The 19,482-nt window shown below is 36.5% G+C and overlaps 1 protein-coding gene across 8 annotated transcripts in view; it reads left to right on the top strand.

Moving 5' to 3' along the window:
• The window catches only part of CD44 (CD44 molecule (Indian blood group)), a 55,949-nt gene that overhangs the window by 10,055 nt on the left and 26,412 nt on the right, over positions 1–19,482 (top strand). For all 8 annotated transcript variants that reach the window (XM_054827369.1, XM_054827370.1, XM_054827372.1 and 5 more), the window contains exons 2-5: positions 13,134–13,299; positions 16,445–16,581; positions 18,022–18,093; positions 18,780–19,019. In XM_054827369.1, coding sequence (XP_054683344.1) covers positions 13,134–13,299; positions 16,445–16,581; positions 18,022–18,093; positions 18,780–19,019 — 615 coding nt within the window. The remainder of the gene's footprint in view (positions 1–13,133; positions 13,300–16,444; positions 16,582–18,021; positions 18,094–18,779; positions 19,020–19,482) is intronic.

Raw genomic sequence — 19,482 nt, forward strand, 5'->3', positions numbered from 1 at the left:
TCTTCAAAGCTCAAGGTGGGCATTCGTAATAAAATGCAGCGGTCTCTCCGCAATATATCATACAGCACCTTAAACATTTGAACATTTTGACATCAACATATGTCTGATATTTATTCCTGCCATTTGTCATCTGCTGGATTCTAGTGAGTACTATAGAAGAACAACTTGAATTCTTCTTTAAAGAGATTTGACATCTTCTGCTTTCTCAAGATATCACTTCAGAAACAAGTGGTGTCTCTGATGGAATTTTGTTCTGTGTAGTGTTTCTTTTTCTTGTGTTACATGGAGTTCACATGGGGATTATAGTCTAGAGGGGATTACTGTTTTATCTGGTGTGTTTCATCAACACATTCAGCACAGTTGGAATCAGGCTGAATGTGTTGAAATTCCCGTAGAACTTAAAATTTCAAGCCTATATATAGTGTTATTTAAAAGAATAAAGATGATCCCAGCTAGTGAGAAAGAAGTGAACTAACAAATATGCTGATAGCCAACAATAATAACTAGGTGTTTTTGTAGCCCTTTGGAAGTCATTGATTTTATCCCCACCTCACAGGTAGGGAAACAGAGAGAAAGTAAAATAAGTGACCCAGAAATGTAGCTGTAAATAGAACATTTTCTCTTAAGTCCCAGCCTGGTGTTCCATCCTCAAGATTAGTGTCTCTTTCACTTGAATTTCAGAAAGCAGCTATGATTTCACATACAGGGCTATTTCAGCTGAAACAAGCATTATTATTATTATTCATAAGAAAAAAATCCTTGTGCAAACATTCTTCTACTGGTGCAGAAGTGAACAAGAGTACAGAGGACCAGAGCATTGCCTGGAAAGCTGTTATCTTAAAATCAGGAAATTCTCTTCGGTTACTGTTTGGTAGTCTATCGAGCCTGGCTATGCAATCCTTACTTCAGCTGGACAATCCATGTGAGAAAATACTCTTTATGAGCTAAGTATTCTCCTAATTTTTGAAACACCCTTACAACCCATTCTTCACAGACCTGCACTGAATTAATTAACAGTATCAGTCAAATACTTTATCTGATTTTATTACTCATAGTGCTCAGGTCATGCCACTTTATCAACACCAGTCACAATCATATTACTGTTGATTCACAGCAATTAAAAGGCAACATATTAACATCATTTTTCCACCCCTAACATGATACAAATACATCCATAATGATAGTCATATCAACTTTTTTTGCAAATATGTGATGAGATCTTACTTCTGATTTCAGAGTCCTTTGCTGGCTTGCTTTCCTTTTCAGCTCTCATACAATCTTACTGGGCTCAATCTGCCTTTTGTACTGTATACAGCTTGCTGTTAATGCTCATTGTCCTGTGGTAATAATCATAGAATCATAGAATGGTTTGGGTTTGAAGGGACCTTAAAGATTATCTAGTTCCAACCCCCCTGCCATGGGCAAGGACACCCTCCACTAGACCAAGTTGCCCAAAGCCCCATCCAACCTGGCCTTGAATGCTTCCAGGGATGGGGCATCCACAGCCTCTCTGGGCAACCTGTTCCAGTGCCTCACCACCCTCACAGTGAATAATTCTTTCATAGTATCTAATTTACATCTACCCTCCTTCAGCTTAAGGCCATTGCCCCTTGTCCTATCACTAGATGCCCTTGTAAACAGTCCCTCTCCAGCTTTCAAGGGTCACACAAGGTCAGTTTTTTGCTTTATGTAGTGTACTTGACAAACAACTCAATTAATTTTGCTTCAGGAATCTAAGTCATTTCCTTGGAGGAAAAAATTTGTGATGCTTTATTAATAATAAATTACTACATATCTAGAATTTTCTATTTATTAAGATGGTTTATTCCTGATTTGCTAGTTGAATTGACTTGCTCAGAGTGAACCTGACTTCATGATGCTTTCCAATGTCATGAAACTCACAGTACCTGAATTGAGATTTGTAACTGTATCATTTGCCATTCAAACATTGATTTAATGCTGGATCTTTTCATAAAATTCAGCTATATCTCATTAAAATAGAAGATCACTAGAATCAATGAGCATCACAGAAAAATCACTGTCTTCACAATGATTCCAGCACTTTTGGGAGACAATGATGCTTCAGTATTTGAGAATGATTGCATGCAAATAGTAGTGCATTGCCCTTCTATATCTCCACTGCCTAAATATATGTAAGATTTAGTGTAGTATTTGAATTCATAGGATATTGAGGCCACACTGCCAATGCCTCTTTCCCATTCTGACCTCAGGCAAGTGAATCTTCACTGCCTCTAATGAATTGTTAAGTTTAAATAAACGTTTTTTTAAAAAAATATGAAAAAATATATTAAACCCAAGGCATATCATTATTCTCAACACATTTGTCATAGCAACAGCATTGTGTATATACTAATGTGAATTGCAAACCCTAGGTATTAAACATACCTTTTTACTAAACCAATTATAAAAGATTCAAAACTAAGACTGTAAGAATTATTAAAGAAATTTAACTAAACAGCTTGCTTGGGATACAAGTAACTTGCGTGCATCTTAGGAAAGTTTCTTGCTAATCGGTATTTTCAGTATAAATCTCAAGATTCTTGAAACTGTAGTATATGGATGGATAGATGACACAGAGTCTAGAAAATGGAAATATTTTGCCACCAAAAATTCCAGTAGACATTGCCTGCAGGCCTAAGCATTCTGGTTACAGGCTGTGGGATCCCTGCCCTCCTGGTATTAGGGGAGAAAACAGAGGGACTAGTGGATGTGACAGTGTTCTCTCCTATCATCAGAACCTTGCACTGATTTATAGTATAAGACCTTTCTCATTGATTTATATAGATTGTAGATGAGATTTGATTAAGTAGATTGTGTTAAGCATTACATGTTTTTTACAGACTGATCATTTCCAAAAGTACTTCAGATCCCAAGCCAAGTGTTTTTGCCAATGAAAATCTTAAGTTTGGGATTTTTTTCACTCTTAGTCTGTCCTAATATTTCCAGAGTAAAATTTCAAGGTCTTCACAAGTGAAAATGAAATGTGCATTTCACGACTTTTCTTTTTTTCAAGTGTGTGGTATGCTTCTGAGATCAGCCCATTCTCCATCTCTGAAACTGCAGCAGCTTGTACACACAGCTGGATAAATAACTTTCAGCTTTCATGATTGCCTGTGAATTTTCTTCAGACTTCTCTCATGATCTGTTCTTCAGAGAATGCTTTCTTCCAAGATTGTTTCTTTATCTTTCATATCCAGCATTTCTGATCTCTTCAAATCACAATTTGTAAGGTCTTGTGGATAACAATGACCAGACAGCACTGCTAGCAGAAGTTACTCAAAACCCCACTGTGGAAAAAGGCAGGGTTTCAGTGTAACATCACAAAGCAAGTCAGCTGCTTTTTGCTAACCATTGATTTTAATAAGTAAATTTCTTCAGGTTTTGTTAGCACTTAGAACTCTTCCATATTCTAGAGACCTTCAGAATGCAGATGATACTATACCTTATTCTGCTTTTTTGTGAAAATCACAAATACTCAAAAGTAGTGTTTTATCTATGTTTAAAACAAAGTTACATACAAAGCTATATTCTTCATCTGAGAAATCTCAATTTAGCATGAGTCATTAAAGCATGCATTACATTGGATGTTTCAGTTCTCTTCAACAGATTATTGGACAATATTTTAATCAATATGCAATTAACAACTGTGATCCCTGATTTAAGTGTTTAGTATTGTGCTACTTTGTACTGTTCTGTTAGGTATCTCCTTGTAAATTCATACAAGCAACTTCTTAAAAAAAGATGGGTTTTATCTTAATCTTCTCAGATATTTGAAAAAAAAAATGGAGAGAGGTTGTGAAAGAAACTGTGGATGAGTTCATCTGCATTGTGGGGAAGCTGAGTTTGGATTAAGTACTGATATATCTCCTATTTGGGCAGTCCTCTCCTGCCATTATTTGTTACTAGGAAGTCTGCATGGGTCATTTGTCCTTTGACATGTCTTACATTGTGAGGCATATTCTAAGCAGCCGCTTTGCTTTTAGTATGTCTGCTGAACTAATATTATCTTTGTTTTAACTGGCTGGCTTTCAGAGCTTTCAAAAAGATTCTTGGGGTTCCTTCCTTTGTTGTTTTCTTGCCAAGTGGCCTTGTTAAAGACAATAGATGTTCTGATTCTTATTCAACGTCTTTTTTTCTCTTTTTCAGTTTTGATCATTGCTTGCTTTTCCATAATGAGCTTACTGTACAAATGATTTTAAAATGTTGAGAATATTTATTTTCCTGTATAAGTCAGAGGAGCAGAAGAAATATAAAAAACCATAGATTTTCAGTTTAGAAACTGTTTAAAAAAAAAAAATCAATATAAAGAAAAAATAGTTTCAAATCACACCTGGTATTATTATTGAGTAGCATATTGCAAATAATGAAAATTCAAAATCTGTCATTTAATTGGACATGTTAATCATAGGTCTGATTTTGTATTCATTTCTTATCTAAATAACCACAGAACTTAAATCAGACTTCCCTTGACTCGTCAAAGCTTAGATGGAGGCTGAATGTAAAAGCTGTAAGAACAAAAATAACAATGTAACAGTTCTTTGTTCTTACAGCATTCTTTATCAGTAAATCTAAAATTGTTTTATTAAAGAGGTTAGTTGCAAACTGAGGTAAAGAGAGATGAATTGGCTTATCCAGGTTATACCAGCAGGTAAATGGCAGAGCAGGGAATTCAGGATGGGGATCTGTCTGCTGAGCAACACTGTGTCTCACCTGCTTTTATCCCGAATGACTAAAAGATTTGCTTTCAGTCAGACAATGAAAATCAAACTTCAACTATTATCCACCAGCTTTGTTTCATGTATGTTTCTTCACCTGGATTGCATGGAACTGATCCCAACTGATTCACTTCACAGTCCCTATTACTCAGCCTTTGGGGTTAGACTACTCATTGTACAGCCTGAAGCTTTCCTAGTATCAACAATGATGATTACGTTTTCATCATCGCAAGGGGGGGCATATCTGATAACTGCCTAATTCCAGGACTATGATTTCATTGCCTGCAATTTTTCCACTGAGGCGCTGCACAGCTGTACCATGTTCTAGTGGAGTCTGAAAACTTTCAACTCGGTATTGGGTGAAACTATTACAAAAAGAATAATATTACTGTCAGCAGCAAGGAAGTTTATCGTAAGTGATGACACTGTATAGTCTCACTCAGGATGTTTACCAGAGCAACTGTTGCCAAGCAGATAAAGTATGTTTGGAAGATGCATTAGCATACTTTTTTCTTCCCGCAGCAACTGCTGAGGAACAAAACATATTTCTTATACTTACTTGCATTTTTGAATGACTCTATGTATGCTTGATTCATTCATAGTGCCACCCTCACCCCCAGTTCTTTAAATTAGTAGCCAGGAAAGCTATCACATTAAGAGACTGAAGATTTTTGCCCATCGGTAAAGAGATACAGACACAATGACTTTGGTGGCCAGTAGGCAGATTAATTAAGAACAACTTAGAAGGAAGTCAACAGCTTGTGTTTTGTCCCACATCCCATTTCCAGTCTGTATTTACTGAAGTAACACAGAAATGTAAAGAATACTTATTAACATTTGGTGGAGAAAGGAGATCATCCTACTGCAGCGTATCTCCCTCTGGCTACTGTCTCTATCCCCAAACATATCTCTTCATTTCAGAGAGCTCAGTTGAGCCCACTTGGATCACAGGGTTAGCATGGCTTTGTCATGACTTTTTATGTAGTTAACAGCATACAGGAGAGTGAGGAAGCTACTATATTATTTGCCTTTTCAGCACAAATTACTAGGTACGCAAATACGACTAGGTAGTAGGAACAGCTTTGGCATAACTTCAAAGAAAGGTCTGATTTTATACCTTTGGATCTATGGAGAGACATCTTCACTTTCTTGTCACCACAGCCAACTACTAAGAACATGTTGTCTCTATTTATAGCAGGCACTCCTTGCAACATGTTTGTAAATTCCTTTTAAAGTGTTTTTCCAGACTTTACTGTCTTTAAAAAGCCAGGTGTGCAGAGAATTTTTTCCCCTGAACATCAGCAATCTATTAGGGATATAACTAGGGTTTTTTTTCTCTCCCATGAAAATTTTCAAGACTTAGAACGTTTTCCTATGCCGAACTGGAATCCGTATATGAAATCTTAAAAAATTCTACAGGGAAAATTTGGACTGGGTTCCTTAAACCATCTACTTGTATTACAACCATGCAAACATTTAAACTTAACTTTCTTAAATTATTTTATTTTGTACAAACTAAATTAGTAAGTTTCAAAATGAAAGGCAGTTTCAAAGTGGAAAACAAACCCCTTGTTTTGCTTTATTTAAGTACCCACAAGGGATACTTCAAAAACCAAAAATACGATTTATTCCCACTAAATCTGGAAATGTATTTCCTATAAACCATTTTAGGTTTCACAACTTGGCAATACTCCAAGGAAAGTATTTTACCTGACAACTCCCAAAAATCTGTAAAGACTTACTTTCACTGTCACTATTTGGAGAAGCCTCACTTATGGTCTAGGTGGCTTATTTCCAGGTTTGTTCTCTATTTTCTCTAGATAATGATGGCTAGCAGAGAAAGAATGTCAGAACTAGGAGAACAGAAAAACCTCACCCAGCCACACTAAATGACTGTACATGTTACTTGATCCTTGGTGCTTTTTTGTTGTGAGGGACTGCAGCCTCACAGACATATGCTTGCTTAATTCATGTAGATCCTGCAGAATTTGACTTCTAATTTTTGATCAGTGTGTAGTCATCCCAGTTTAGAGTCCAATTTTCCCAGCACAAATGTTCTTTCCCCATCAAGCCCTGAGGGATTGAGGTATAGGTGTGTTTTAATGATGTCAACACGTGTCTATTAGTGATGGAGGCTGGGATTAATGAATCATTTTACATAACCTAGCAAACAGCTATCTAGTGGTTTTCATCACTACTGACCTGGGCTTTAGTCCAACTTCTGACATAAAAGTGGAAGCCTCTGCATCCTATTACAGTTATCTGGGCTGCGAATCGCTTTAGTGAATGATTTTACTAATAGCCTCTAAAGAAATGGTGAAATACTCAGCAAACAATAATACCATCCAGGCCCATGTGTATCATAGGGTATTAGGTAATCACTGAATGATGTTTTTGTACATTCAAGTTCTCCTAGATGTCCAAATGGTGGTAATTGAGCTATCTTAGTATATCTGGTGGCAAAATGTCTTGGATCCTGAAATGTTTCATGAATCTATCCCATATAAAAGTCTGTATTGAGAGGGCATTTCCTCTAGTCAGGAGTAAAATATGCATTCTTAATTAGCCATGAAGTAGATTTCCTGAGAAACATCTAAAAAACCAAACATCACCTGGAGATAGGTCTGAACTGAGACTTGAGATCTGAACTGCCCAGACCTCCTCAGATTTTAGGACTCATATGGCCCAATTTCTAGATTTGCCTGGAGAGGAACTGTAGTTGCTAGATATATCTTTTAAACAGATGTTAATCTGTTTCCAATATGCCACTTTACTTCATTACTAGCGTGCATTAAAGCAGGTGCTGATATTCAAAATGTAGATATCAGTGCTAAGCTAAAGTTTTTCCCTGTTCAGAAGTGTTAGTACAAGATTAAATAATCTGTGATTATTAGGAAATGTTTACCCATGTATATCTACCTAGAGCCTGAAATTTGTTTAAAAATTTAGAAAAAAGTTCTTAAAATAAATTTAAAACCTATATTCTATGAAAGCAAACAGAAAATTAAAACTATCTGCACCATCAAACCCGTAGTTCTGTCACTGTTTTCAGCCCCAATTTATCACATCCTGGTGACCTATCAGTCATCTTGAACCACAAACCGAAAAGGAAAATCCCCATAAGAACAGCACACTAACATTTCCTGGTTGCCATGCAATGCAGACTGTGGTTTTACCAAGAAGTCTGTTAACAGCTTCATGTTTAAGTATTCTTCTACAGATTTTCGTTTAGGGGGGGAGGGTTTTTGCAAATCTTCCACTTAATTTGTTTTGATGTATCTCTGCATTGTTAAAATAACAGGTTTGTTTTTTTTTTTTTAATATAAGGCAGCATCCACCTTGAGAATGAAACCTTTACGTATTGTCTTGGAAAACAATGACAAGCAGGGAGCAGTGGATGAAACATCCATAGAGTGGATCAAAAATCAACTCCAATGGGAAGAGTTTGCATGACTCGGTGTTGCTCATTATGCATGAGGGTTGCAGAACCAGAGTGGAAATGGAGATTGCACCTGGCTTCTTACTGTGACAGCTTCTAACAGGCCTCTAGTATTAATAATCAGGGTGTAACACACACTTTCATTAAAGGACAATGCTCTTTAGTCTGTCTCAGCCAATTCTATCACACCAGTAGGCTCTAGCTAGCAAATTGTCTGTGGAACTGGAGTTAGTGATTTTAGCTGAAAAGTTGAAATTGGGCCTGGTTTAGATATGTGAATAGCAATAGCAGAGAAGGACTTGCTTGATACAGAGCACCAGAAATCCCAGGAAAGACAGGGAGAAATGGCCTGTGTGAAAGTTAATGTTCTCCATGTTCATGAAACTCAGCTCCGGCTTAGGGGCATTCCATGGCTTTGGATTGAGTCATACAAGTCTCATGGTCTGGATGAGATTAATGATGATGACAATTCAGGCATGTCTAGTCCTTTTTGCCTTTTCAAAGAGCTATTATTATACAATTTTATAGCACATCATGGGGATGTCAGGGAAAGATCATGGCCTGTCAGCCCCAAAGCCTGCCAGCTATAAGAGGGGGCAGGAGGGAAGGTTTGGGTGCTGTTTGTGATTCCACTGAGAATCCACTCTGAATCACCTCCTTTGAAACTTCAAAAGGATTGAAGGGATTAGTAATAGTTGGGCACACAATATGAGTTTTGTATTGCCTTGTGAAACAGAGGAAAAAAAAACCATCTTTTGAATAACTGTGTTAAAGCCAACTAAGTAGCATCAATATAAAATTAATGGATTTCACCTTCCTGCACTATGGGAAAAGGTGAGATATGTGTTTAGATTTAGATTTGGCAATCATGTTTCTTAACTCAAAATTGATCTATAAGCCTCAGCATGGAAAAAATAATTCAAGGTGTTAATTTAGTTTAGACCTAGTCTTTTGTTTTTGTTAAGTTTTGTATTGATATGACTAGAAATACTTTCATTAATTCATTAATTCAATTAAAGGTTGCCATTGTCTGGATGTTAAAATATGAGACCATAAAGTAAAAACTCTGGGTTCCCTGACAGCTCTGGGCAGTATGCTCTGCATCTGTATTTTGCCATTTTTAAAATATACTAATTACTGTCTTCACAGAGGACATGCTGGGTTAATGCAATTTGCTTAGAATACAAAATGTCATGTGAGTTATAGGTACTGCTGTAGTCCTTCTTCCACAGTCACTGTTTCATGAACAGTCTATACTACAGTAACGTTACAAACATTTTTATTAGTAGGTGTAGAAGATATCATCAAAATAAAAACAAAGCATGCTGTTTCAACATTATTTTAGGGCAAAGTGCCAACTAATTGGATGTCCTCAAAACTAGTTCTGAGACTTGGATTGACACATTTTTGCTCGGGGTTTCCTGGACACCCATGTGATCTCCCATGCTGCATGAGCAAGGCTTCCTGGGAGCTTTGGCCCTTCTGTGTGTGCATGCAGTGTAGTTGGTCAACAGGTGTACAATATGCCTGATACTTCCCAGAAGTGTCCTGGTGTACAGTATGTGTACTGTAGACCCAGGCTGAGCATTTGCATGGAAAATGTACATGCACATAACTGTAGCCCACAAGTAGTTCCATTAAGTCTATCTGTGTAAATGAGCCTATTTATTTTCAACAGTTGGAGTTTAAGGAATTGGCTGCCTAATAAGTGGGATTCTGACTATGACTGGATGTCTGGGTGGTAATGGAGCATGTATTGTAGTGTTTTAAAACCATGAATGGGCTAAGATTTGATGACAGCTGAATCAAATTCACTCTAAACAAAAGTGAACTTCACTTAATATTTCAGCAAAAATGGGGTGAGCTGTGAGATTCAAAGGCAACCCAAAGCAAGTGAATGTGGTACCTGATTTCATAGCAAAAGTGCTTCAGAAATTAGCCTTACGTTATTGGAAGAGATGTTGATGTTCCAAACAGATCTAGTTCCAAAATGACTGAACATGTTACTTTTAAATAATCAAATAGATTTTTGTCATCTGATCCCTAAATTTAATATTAAGTCTGGGGCTTTACAGAGTATGTTTAATCATTAACAAATTTAGGCCTGCGTTGTTCTACAGGGAAGAGAGAATCAAGAAGAGAAAACTAAAGAGAAACCTTTTTCGTGCCTAGGTCATCCATGTTTAATACAGCTACTGACAGGACAACTTCCAAAATAATGTCAGGCTGTGACTATGGAACATTTGGAGCCAAAGTAGAAGTCACTCATGTGGCAGCTGTGACAGCAGCTCCATCCCATAGCAGTAGTCATGGGCCACATCCTTCTGTGCAGAGTAGCTATTCATTGTTTTGTTGTAAGAAAACTTCTATTGGAATCTGCAACCTGAACGTCTGTTGACTACATTTGTGACTTGTAGGTAGATGTGGCAATGGCGTTTGAGCATGCGGTGTTATCTAGTGCGGGTTGTGGCTGCAGAAGATCTCTAGTCCATCAGCTGTCACCAGGACCAGTGCTGTGCGTCTGCATCTGGCACTTGTGGAAGCACTGCAACTATTTCAGAATCACATGTGGGAACTTGCTGAGACTATCATTCCATGTTTATCTGAAGCTTCTCCTCAGACTGCGAAAATCAGCTCTGCTGCAAGACATTAAGTCTTCCAGGAAAGAAAAATGCATTTGTTAGTGTCCTCTTCCTCACAGGTTCCTCATTCTTGCCGTCAAAACCTCTCATGATATGGCTGTCATCAGAGAAAATTTAATGGAACTATTTTTCCCTGGAAGAAAACAGCTATGTCAAAATAAAGGCATTGTGAGAAAACATGTTAGTCTTGTATAAATTTTACAAAACTAAAAATTATGTCCTCTTGGTATTTTTTTATAACATGTAATGATAAAAATATTAAGAACTGTAATCATCAAGACTATTAAACAGCTATGCAATATATATTATTTTTGTCTACATTAAAATTTTTTGTCAGCCTAAATAATTGGAGGGGCAGGTGGGATAAGAGATATTTTTTACATTCTTCTTGTGGAAAAGCAATCCAAGTAACCATATTAATTAATTCTATTGCCTATGGTAAAAGTATTTAAGATTGAATGCACAGTTTTTGAGCTCCTTCGGATAAGCAGTCATCAGTACTATTGGACTCCTACTTATGCTGCAAATAATGGTTGTCTTCACATCCACCGTACAGTCTGGATCTAATCTGGTATTTTATCTCCTTGATTGTTTCCTGTTACATGTGGAAAGGAACATTCCTTGCAGTTTACACTGTAGATAGTATAACCTCAGTTTACCAATAAACAAAAGCAATTGAAGGAAGACTGCACAACTTGATTACTATCATTTGCTTTCACATCTATGCTATAGAAGCAAATAAATTGTCAAGCAAAAATGACATTAGGAAAGTTGCTTGTTATTCACATAGAATGTGTCAATGCAAATGTGCATGAATTACATTTCGGGTCTTTTAGGAAAACAGCTTTTTTCTCTTGAGGAAAAGTTGGGCCAGGAACCAAATTAACTCACGTGGCTTTGAAGCATCCTTGTCTTTCCCTGTTTTCTCTGCACACATGATTATTCTTATTCACATTGCTGTTGTTGTTATTGTTATTGTTATTATCATTATCATTATCTCTTTCTTAGCTATTCCTGTTAAAAAAACCATGATAAATAAATGGGGTTTTTTTTCCATCTCATCTTACTTGGTCACAGACTTTCCTTGGATTATATTGTTTTCTCACTGTACCTGTTGCATTGTGTAAGCAGTATCTTTCCAACATAAAGATAAAATGAGTGTGATCTCAGACCCTGTAGCCCTCACACCTTTCATTCAGTATCTGTAGTGAATTGTGTGAGGTGCTCCCCTCCTGCAGGCTTTGCATGTACTGCTTGTTCAAGGTTCCCAGGCTGAAGGCCAGAAAACAAATTGTACAACATAACTATGGCACCTAATTTTTTAATTTTATTCATTATTTTTTCCTTATGGTGCTTGCCATTGAAAGTTATTTCCATGTGCAAACCTTTACAGTATTATTAAATTAAAATCCATCTAAGACATCCTTTAAAATTAGATAAGCTTACTGCAGTACGTATTGAAATTCTGACGTGGGTTGGCAGTAAGATGTTTGTGTGTGATCATGAGCTCAGCAAGAGGAAGCCTTTCAAAATGGAGGGAAATACTGTCCAGATGAATGAAGAGGGAGCAAAAAGTTCATTCATGTGAGCTCTTATATAATGTGTGTTTGAAGCTTCTCTGTCTGCCCCAGTATGCTGAATAAGAAGAGCTTAAAGATTATCTTTCAGGGAGTATTTAACAGCATAATGTTGTTCTAGTTCGGAATAGCTGTGCAGGTCACTTAGCTTTGTCTCAGGTAGATCATGCAACATCAAACGAATGCAAGCTTTCTGCTTTTGTCTAACTAATAATAGGAACATATTGCTTGAACTAGTTCTGAAACTGGGGATTCACATATATATATTAATTTAAAAGGATTCACTGTGAAGGGATCACAATGAGACAATTAAGGAACCTTATGATCATAAATTCTCTGATTATACACCATTTCATCTTTAAAAAATTATGTTATGAATGAGATATTTTCTTTTCAAATGTATTTGAATATTCAGTTAGTTTTGCAGTAATGTGGTTTTCCAAAACTTACACAAGCTATTTACATCTTCTGTACGTTATTCTTGATGGTACGTTAAAAGTGCTAGATACCTCACAAAAAACATGTTGTATTGCTGTTTTGGAAAGGGTGAAGATTTAGCTTGTGTCTCAGCCCAAAGAATGGCAGTATGAAGAAGGTCTCTTTCTGAACAAATCGGTAGCTGCTGCTTGTTGCTGGTTTGCATTGAAAGCACTATACTTGAAAACAAATGATTTCCAGGTCTTCAGTGAAGCATTAAGTCCAACAATTTGTAATTCCTTTTTTTTTCTTTTGATAATAGAATTCAATGTAAGTTGCAGATATGGAGGAGTTTTTCATGTTGAGAAAAATGGTCGCTACAGTCTCACACGATCTGAAGCAGTCGAACTCTGCAGAGCTCTCAATAGTACCTTGTCAACACTAGAGCAGTTGAAGAAAGCTCATGAACTTGGATTTGAAACTTGCAGGTAAATGAATTCTTGAAAAAATAATATATCGTGACAAGTCCATCCATCCATGCTATAGTGTAATAACTACAGTTGGCTTCATATAGCTGTTAATTAGATGGACATGTCAGTCCTGAAGTAAGTTATATTCTGTGATGAACAAAACATCTTTGTGCATGTATATGTTTGCTCTGGGTCTGGTAATAAATAAGTCCTTGACTGCATATACTTTTTACCAATTATCTTTAAAAAAGCATAACCTCTTACAGATGAATTCTAAAGATAACAAAAGATCGACAGTATAGTAAACTAGTTAGGAAGATGTTCAGATCTTACTGTATCACAGACTAATTAGTAAGATAGGTATGTGAAAAGTATTTTTAGTGACCTAATATAAGGCCAAAGACTGAAGATACAGTATAGGAAACTCTGTATTGTCAAGAAACATTAAAAGGCAGCAAGTGGTATTGTGAGGGCTGAACTCTTGACACCCCAGTGAAAAAATGGCCACAGTATGAATGGAGAAGTTTCAGAAGACAGCTATAAAAATTATTAAAAATCCCCAAATTACATTGTCAGTGACTTAATTACTCTCTGTAATTAATGATGTGTAGAACCACAAATGCAGATAATATAGAATCTTCAGTTTAGCAAAAAAAAAACCAAGAAACTGGAAGTTACTCACAGAAAATTTCAGATTAAAAAAATTGAGTACTAATACAATAAAATACATGAGGATAATAATTGTTGGCTGAAACAACTTACAAGGGTTGTAGTAGATTCTTTGTCACAGCAAAATTTCATCAAGATTAAATATTTCCTCCAAGGATGCCCACTGTTCAAACAATAATCAAGTTGGGACAGTCCTATGGTTTGTAAATACGTCAGACTAGATGATCATGTGATCTTGCTTTACAAAATACATAATACACTTATTATGCAAGTCTTCCTAAACATTCATATGCAGAAAAGAGAATGAACTTAGGAGCTCTACATTTGAAGTGTTGTTTTGGGGTTTTTTTATCAAATAACATCAATTCATGTTGGTAAACTACCTAATGAGTTGACATAAATTTCAGTAGATTTTCAACTTTGTTACAATCTAAAATAAACAGCAAATATGGACAAATGGAATTTATCTTCTGATGGGAGTAGAAAAGTTCAGTGGACATTTCTCCAAAATTTTAAGACTTTCATTCTGGTACCATGAGAAATAGTACTAACATCAATACTGCTTGCAACTATTTTCTGTAAATTATTTCATTTCAGTTTAGTCAGTGGCGCTTTACTTTTTTAATCCATAATGCATCAATGTTCTTTCCCCCTGGATTTCAAGCCCATAAGAATTGAATAAAGCTCCTTTCAAATTAATAGTATCCATACAAATTAATTTGTGAGCATGGAAAGATACATATGCAGTGCCTTGAAAACATTCTTATACATATAAATGTCATGCACTGCTGCTGATGACAGCATATGGCATGTTCATTTTCACAAGCATTATGCCCTGCATGGTTATAAAAGAGGTGTACAATAGTGCCAGGGAACAATGGACAGAAAATTCTTAGATGATTCCTTGGTAAGAAGTGGGAATGTCATTTAAAATAGCGCCACATGAAGACTAGAGACAATTATTTACTCTGATGGAAAAGTCCTGTATAACATAGTAGGCATGTTCTTTCTCCAGCATTACCGTATGTACATACTTAGCATTCTGAATTGTCCAGTACTACACAATATGTAGAGACTAAGGATCAAATCCTGACTAAACATCTAGGGGTAGAGATTTCTAGTGCTAGCAATTATGAGTATTCTGCAATGTGGAAAGTCTTTTCTGAAGTTAAAATATAAAGATAATTGAAAGAAGGAGTAGAGGGAAATTATTTTTTTTAGTGGGGAGCTGTAGTTTTTCATTAATGTTACGATTCTCCCTAATTCACAGTTTAGTGGAGGACAGATTTGGACATGTAAGCCAAGTAGCTAGGATTCCTTCCTCTCTTTCTTCTGGCCAGCCCTCCTACTCTCTTAGTTTCATTTGTTGACCCTGTGCTAGAAGCCCTTGTCTGTAAGGCGAGGCTCTTATCAAGCTTGAGTAGGAGAGGGAAAAAATATACTGCATATAATCATCAAAACACATGTGGAATGGTGAGTGAATAAGAAGAATCAACAGACCATAACACAAGTAGCTGATTAATGGATTATACAGTGTGAACATCATAGGCTCAGTTGGAAGTGTGAGTAAAGCCATTTATAATTCCACCTACAAGACAGTTTCAGAATTGCAAATACCTGCACATTAGATGTGTAACTGGAATGGGGCTCACAGATAAAAAACTGCGAAGCTGTGAAATTTACTCCTCCATGACATATTGTACCTCTCAAGAGCTAAAACAAAACTCAGACCAAACCCCAGTTCTCATTACCATTCTATCATACCTGCCAGCTAAATACATTGGAATTAATCAGGTGTTACAGGATTGCAAAATAGTAATAACACATAGTGCATTAGGTAGCTCTGTTAACCACACTTTTCACTGAATTATGTGAGCTCTGTACACAATAGCCACATTGTTTGACTGAAAGATACAGTATGAATTTGTGGATGAATGAGTGTTGTATCTGAATATTTTGCTAAGCTGTCAGCTTTTGCAGAGAGTGATGTGTCTTACAACCATTCTCTAAATTCTCTAAATTTGCTCAGGTACTATAAATTGAGCTCCCAACATTTCTATGTTAAATGTCACTGAGCAGTATGTTATGCTCAAAACAATGAAACTGTGACTCCCTGAAGAAAAAAGAAGCCAGTCTTTAGTGTCAGGTAATACAACCTCACACTGAATAAAAAGCGCACTTGCTTCCCAGTCCCTCACTTTCACTGCCTTGCTCTGGAACCTATCATCACAGCTAATAAGATGCTCTCAATTAAAATGGGTTTTGCTCTAGAAAGTACATGCAAAATGGTATTGAGTGGCTGGAGGCTGATGTGGCTACATGTGAGAAAGGAACACCATATACAAGAAGTATGCATAAATGCATGCACTTTTAAAAAATAATGTAAGGTGAAAATAATGGCTTCTTCATAGCTTCTTCATGTTTAAGACACATAGAACATTTATGCCATCTCCTGTAATATGTAATATGGTGTATTTTCCTCTGTTCTTCACAGGTATGGGTTTGTAGTGGGAAATATTGTTATCCCACGAATCAATCCCTATCATCTCTGTGCAGCAAATCATACTGGCATTTACAAACTTTCAGCAAACACAACTGGTCGGTATGATGCATACTGTTACAATGAGACAGGTATGTATATGCTTTTATGATGTATTTTAGATATAGGTTAACTAACAATAGGATATGTAATCTCCTATTTAAGGTACTGGAATGAGGGCTTCTATATTAAATATCATGTGTTTTTCAGCTGAGAAGAAATACATTTTGTCAGCCTCTAGAAGTGTGTCTATAATACCAGCAATTAATCTGATGCATTTTATCATTAGTGTGTTTTAAACAAAACCATTTTCTGCCTTTGGGACTAACTTAGTAGCTTCAGAATGGTTCATTTTAAAGACTTAATGCAGTGAAGCACTGCAGCAGTGGATCTAAAAGACATAACTGTTGTAAGCGATGGTGCTCAGCTCTTCTGTTCATGCACACATGAGCTTCTATAGCGAATAAGAGTTATTTGTGTTAAGGGATGCTAGGAGTGGCTGCCACCTGCAGCAGCTCCAACACCCAGGGTGGCTATCCCAGGCCTGGGGACATGGCTGCTGCTCTCCTGTTTGCAGGTTCATCCAGTATTTGCTCTCAGGCAAATCTCCATTCAGACATTAGGCAGTTAGATAATGATGTGGGTCAGAAGCAAACCACTTTCTTCTAAGGTTTTGAACTTCGTAATAGTTGGAAATATTTTACTAAATTATTAGGAAAATGTAGATAATCTTGTGACAGATGCTGAACAAAATATTTGAAGATAAAATCTGGACTAACTTCAAGTGTCTTGAATTTCAGTATATTATTACATTCACAGTGGAAACAGATAAATCTTAGAAAGCTATAGGCAAAATTTGTGGATTATTTGAATGGCAGTGACATTTTCTTTATTTTGTTCTTTGTGGTCATATCATTAAAAATCATCTTTGCATTGGCATAGTATCAGGTGAGCTGTCATCCTCTGTCACCCATAGATGACTTCTCTTGCTACAGTGATGTCCATCCCCACCAGAGCTTTATAACTCCTCCAAATTCTTCTTCCCTTCTGGCACTATGAGCAGGTGGCTCACATGCTGATCTCAAGCATGGAACTGCAGCCCTCTGGAGCAAGCAGTGCTCACCAGACCAGGGCACATTTTGCCGGTGCAGAGCCCTCCATGGAGGGGACATGGACCCTCTGGCTAAAAACGATTAGAGCTGCCACTGCTGCCACAAAAGTGGGACTGTCTGCATTGAAACTGGATCATAAGGCTATTTTAGCTGATGTTGATTGCAACCATTTTCTGGAATGGTTATGGAAATGGAGAATCTCGTCATTAGTTGACAGAACAATCTTGAAGTGTCCCACCTGGGAAGGAGCAAAAAGGGAAAGTAGGTAGTTCAGTGAATAACATTTCATTTGGAAATTTGTTTTCAATTGTCCACATCTGAAGCTGATGTTTTGTGATTATGTACAATTAACATGGGTATACACATGATGTTTTTCTCAAATTTCTCAAATATTTTTTTTCTATTTTTCTTCTTTTACAGAAACAAGGGACAAAACGTGTGAGCCAATTGAAAGACTAGATACTTCTTTCCTCAATAATCAGGGTGAAATAGGTACTGTATTGATTAGGAAGACCTGCCACTTGTTTAATTTTTAGAATCTGGTTATCTTTTTTTATATAACAATTGCTAGTATTAAAAATCCATCCAAGCATAAGAAAAAGAGGTCAAGAGATGTTCAACAGCAATTAAAGCAATTAGTCTCTAGTCTTCCCCTAAATCCTATGGAGCTTTGTTTGTCTCAAGGTGCTACCAAACATCTTTTATATAGGTATTTGACATTTTTTAGCACCTTAGAGTTCTTAATGTTTCTTTGATATATAGGACACTGCTTAAGACATCAACATTTCTACATCTCATTTGAGCTGCTAGTTAGAAAAGCAGCTGTAAGTGGAGGAGAACTCTCATAATAAATTATTTTTCCCAATTCTAAAATTCGGATTGACTTTACAGAGGCCAAGATTTTAAATTCAAAATCAAATTGTCTGATCAAAATATCAAAATACAAAAATATTTGATGCATAATAGGCCCATATGTTTGACAAATATATACATTAGCATATATACATTAGACATAGTTTAGTGATGTATGATCTAGACAGATTAGATAGGATGGCAAAAAAGGATAAACACAACTATTTCTATTTTTTTGTAATAGTACTTTAACTGTTTAGCATTACTGAAATACAGCTATGTAGCTCCTTGGTATTATCAGCTGCTTCATTTCCTCTTTCCAACAGTAATTGACAATGCAGATGGCTCACGTTATAATGCAGATGGCACACGTCACAGCGGAGAGTCCTCAACCTCGGGTGCAGATGATGAAAATGTAGGTAGTGGATCAACACATGACACAACTCCCATGGATACCTCCATCAGGAGATCCAGCCCGTCATATTATGGAAGTGCTACTCCAGTCTCTCAGCTGCCAGATCATTCTTCTGGAGGAGGTGAAAAAGAAATTCCTAGAAAAGATTCTGGTAAGGACAGTAGGTTGCCACTGTATCCCCTTTAAAATAACTGAGCGAAGGATTACATTGCTAGTTAAAGCATATCATGAGGGAATGAGAAGCACTGTCTCTAATTTCTATCCTGGAATGGGTGTCTTTGAAAGAAAACATAAGAATTCTGAATTTCTAAGGATTTTTTTGATTGCACAGGAGTACGAAGCAGCATAGTTTCCCACGTAAACCTTCCCAGGATGTTGAGAATAGATGGTTCTAGGAATTTGCTTTTGTTCTTATTAAAATATATGTTTATTTCATTAAAGTCTCAAAAACATATCAAGCAGAGAACACAGAGAGGTTAGTGAGGCTGAGGTTATGGGTATACAGAGATAAGGATAACATTATTACCTGTTCTCTAAAAGGATGGATTGACATTAAGTAATAAGAACAAAGAGGAGTTTACAGTACAAGTGATTTCTCTTTGTACAAATACAGG

The sequence above is a fragment of the Grus americana genome, chromosome 5, assembly GCF_028858705.1.
Source record: "Grus americana isolate bGruAme1 chromosome 5, bGruAme1.mat, whole genome shotgun sequence".
NCBI classification, from domain to species: Eukaryota; Metazoa; Chordata; class Aves; order Gruiformes; family Gruidae; genus Grus; species Grus americana.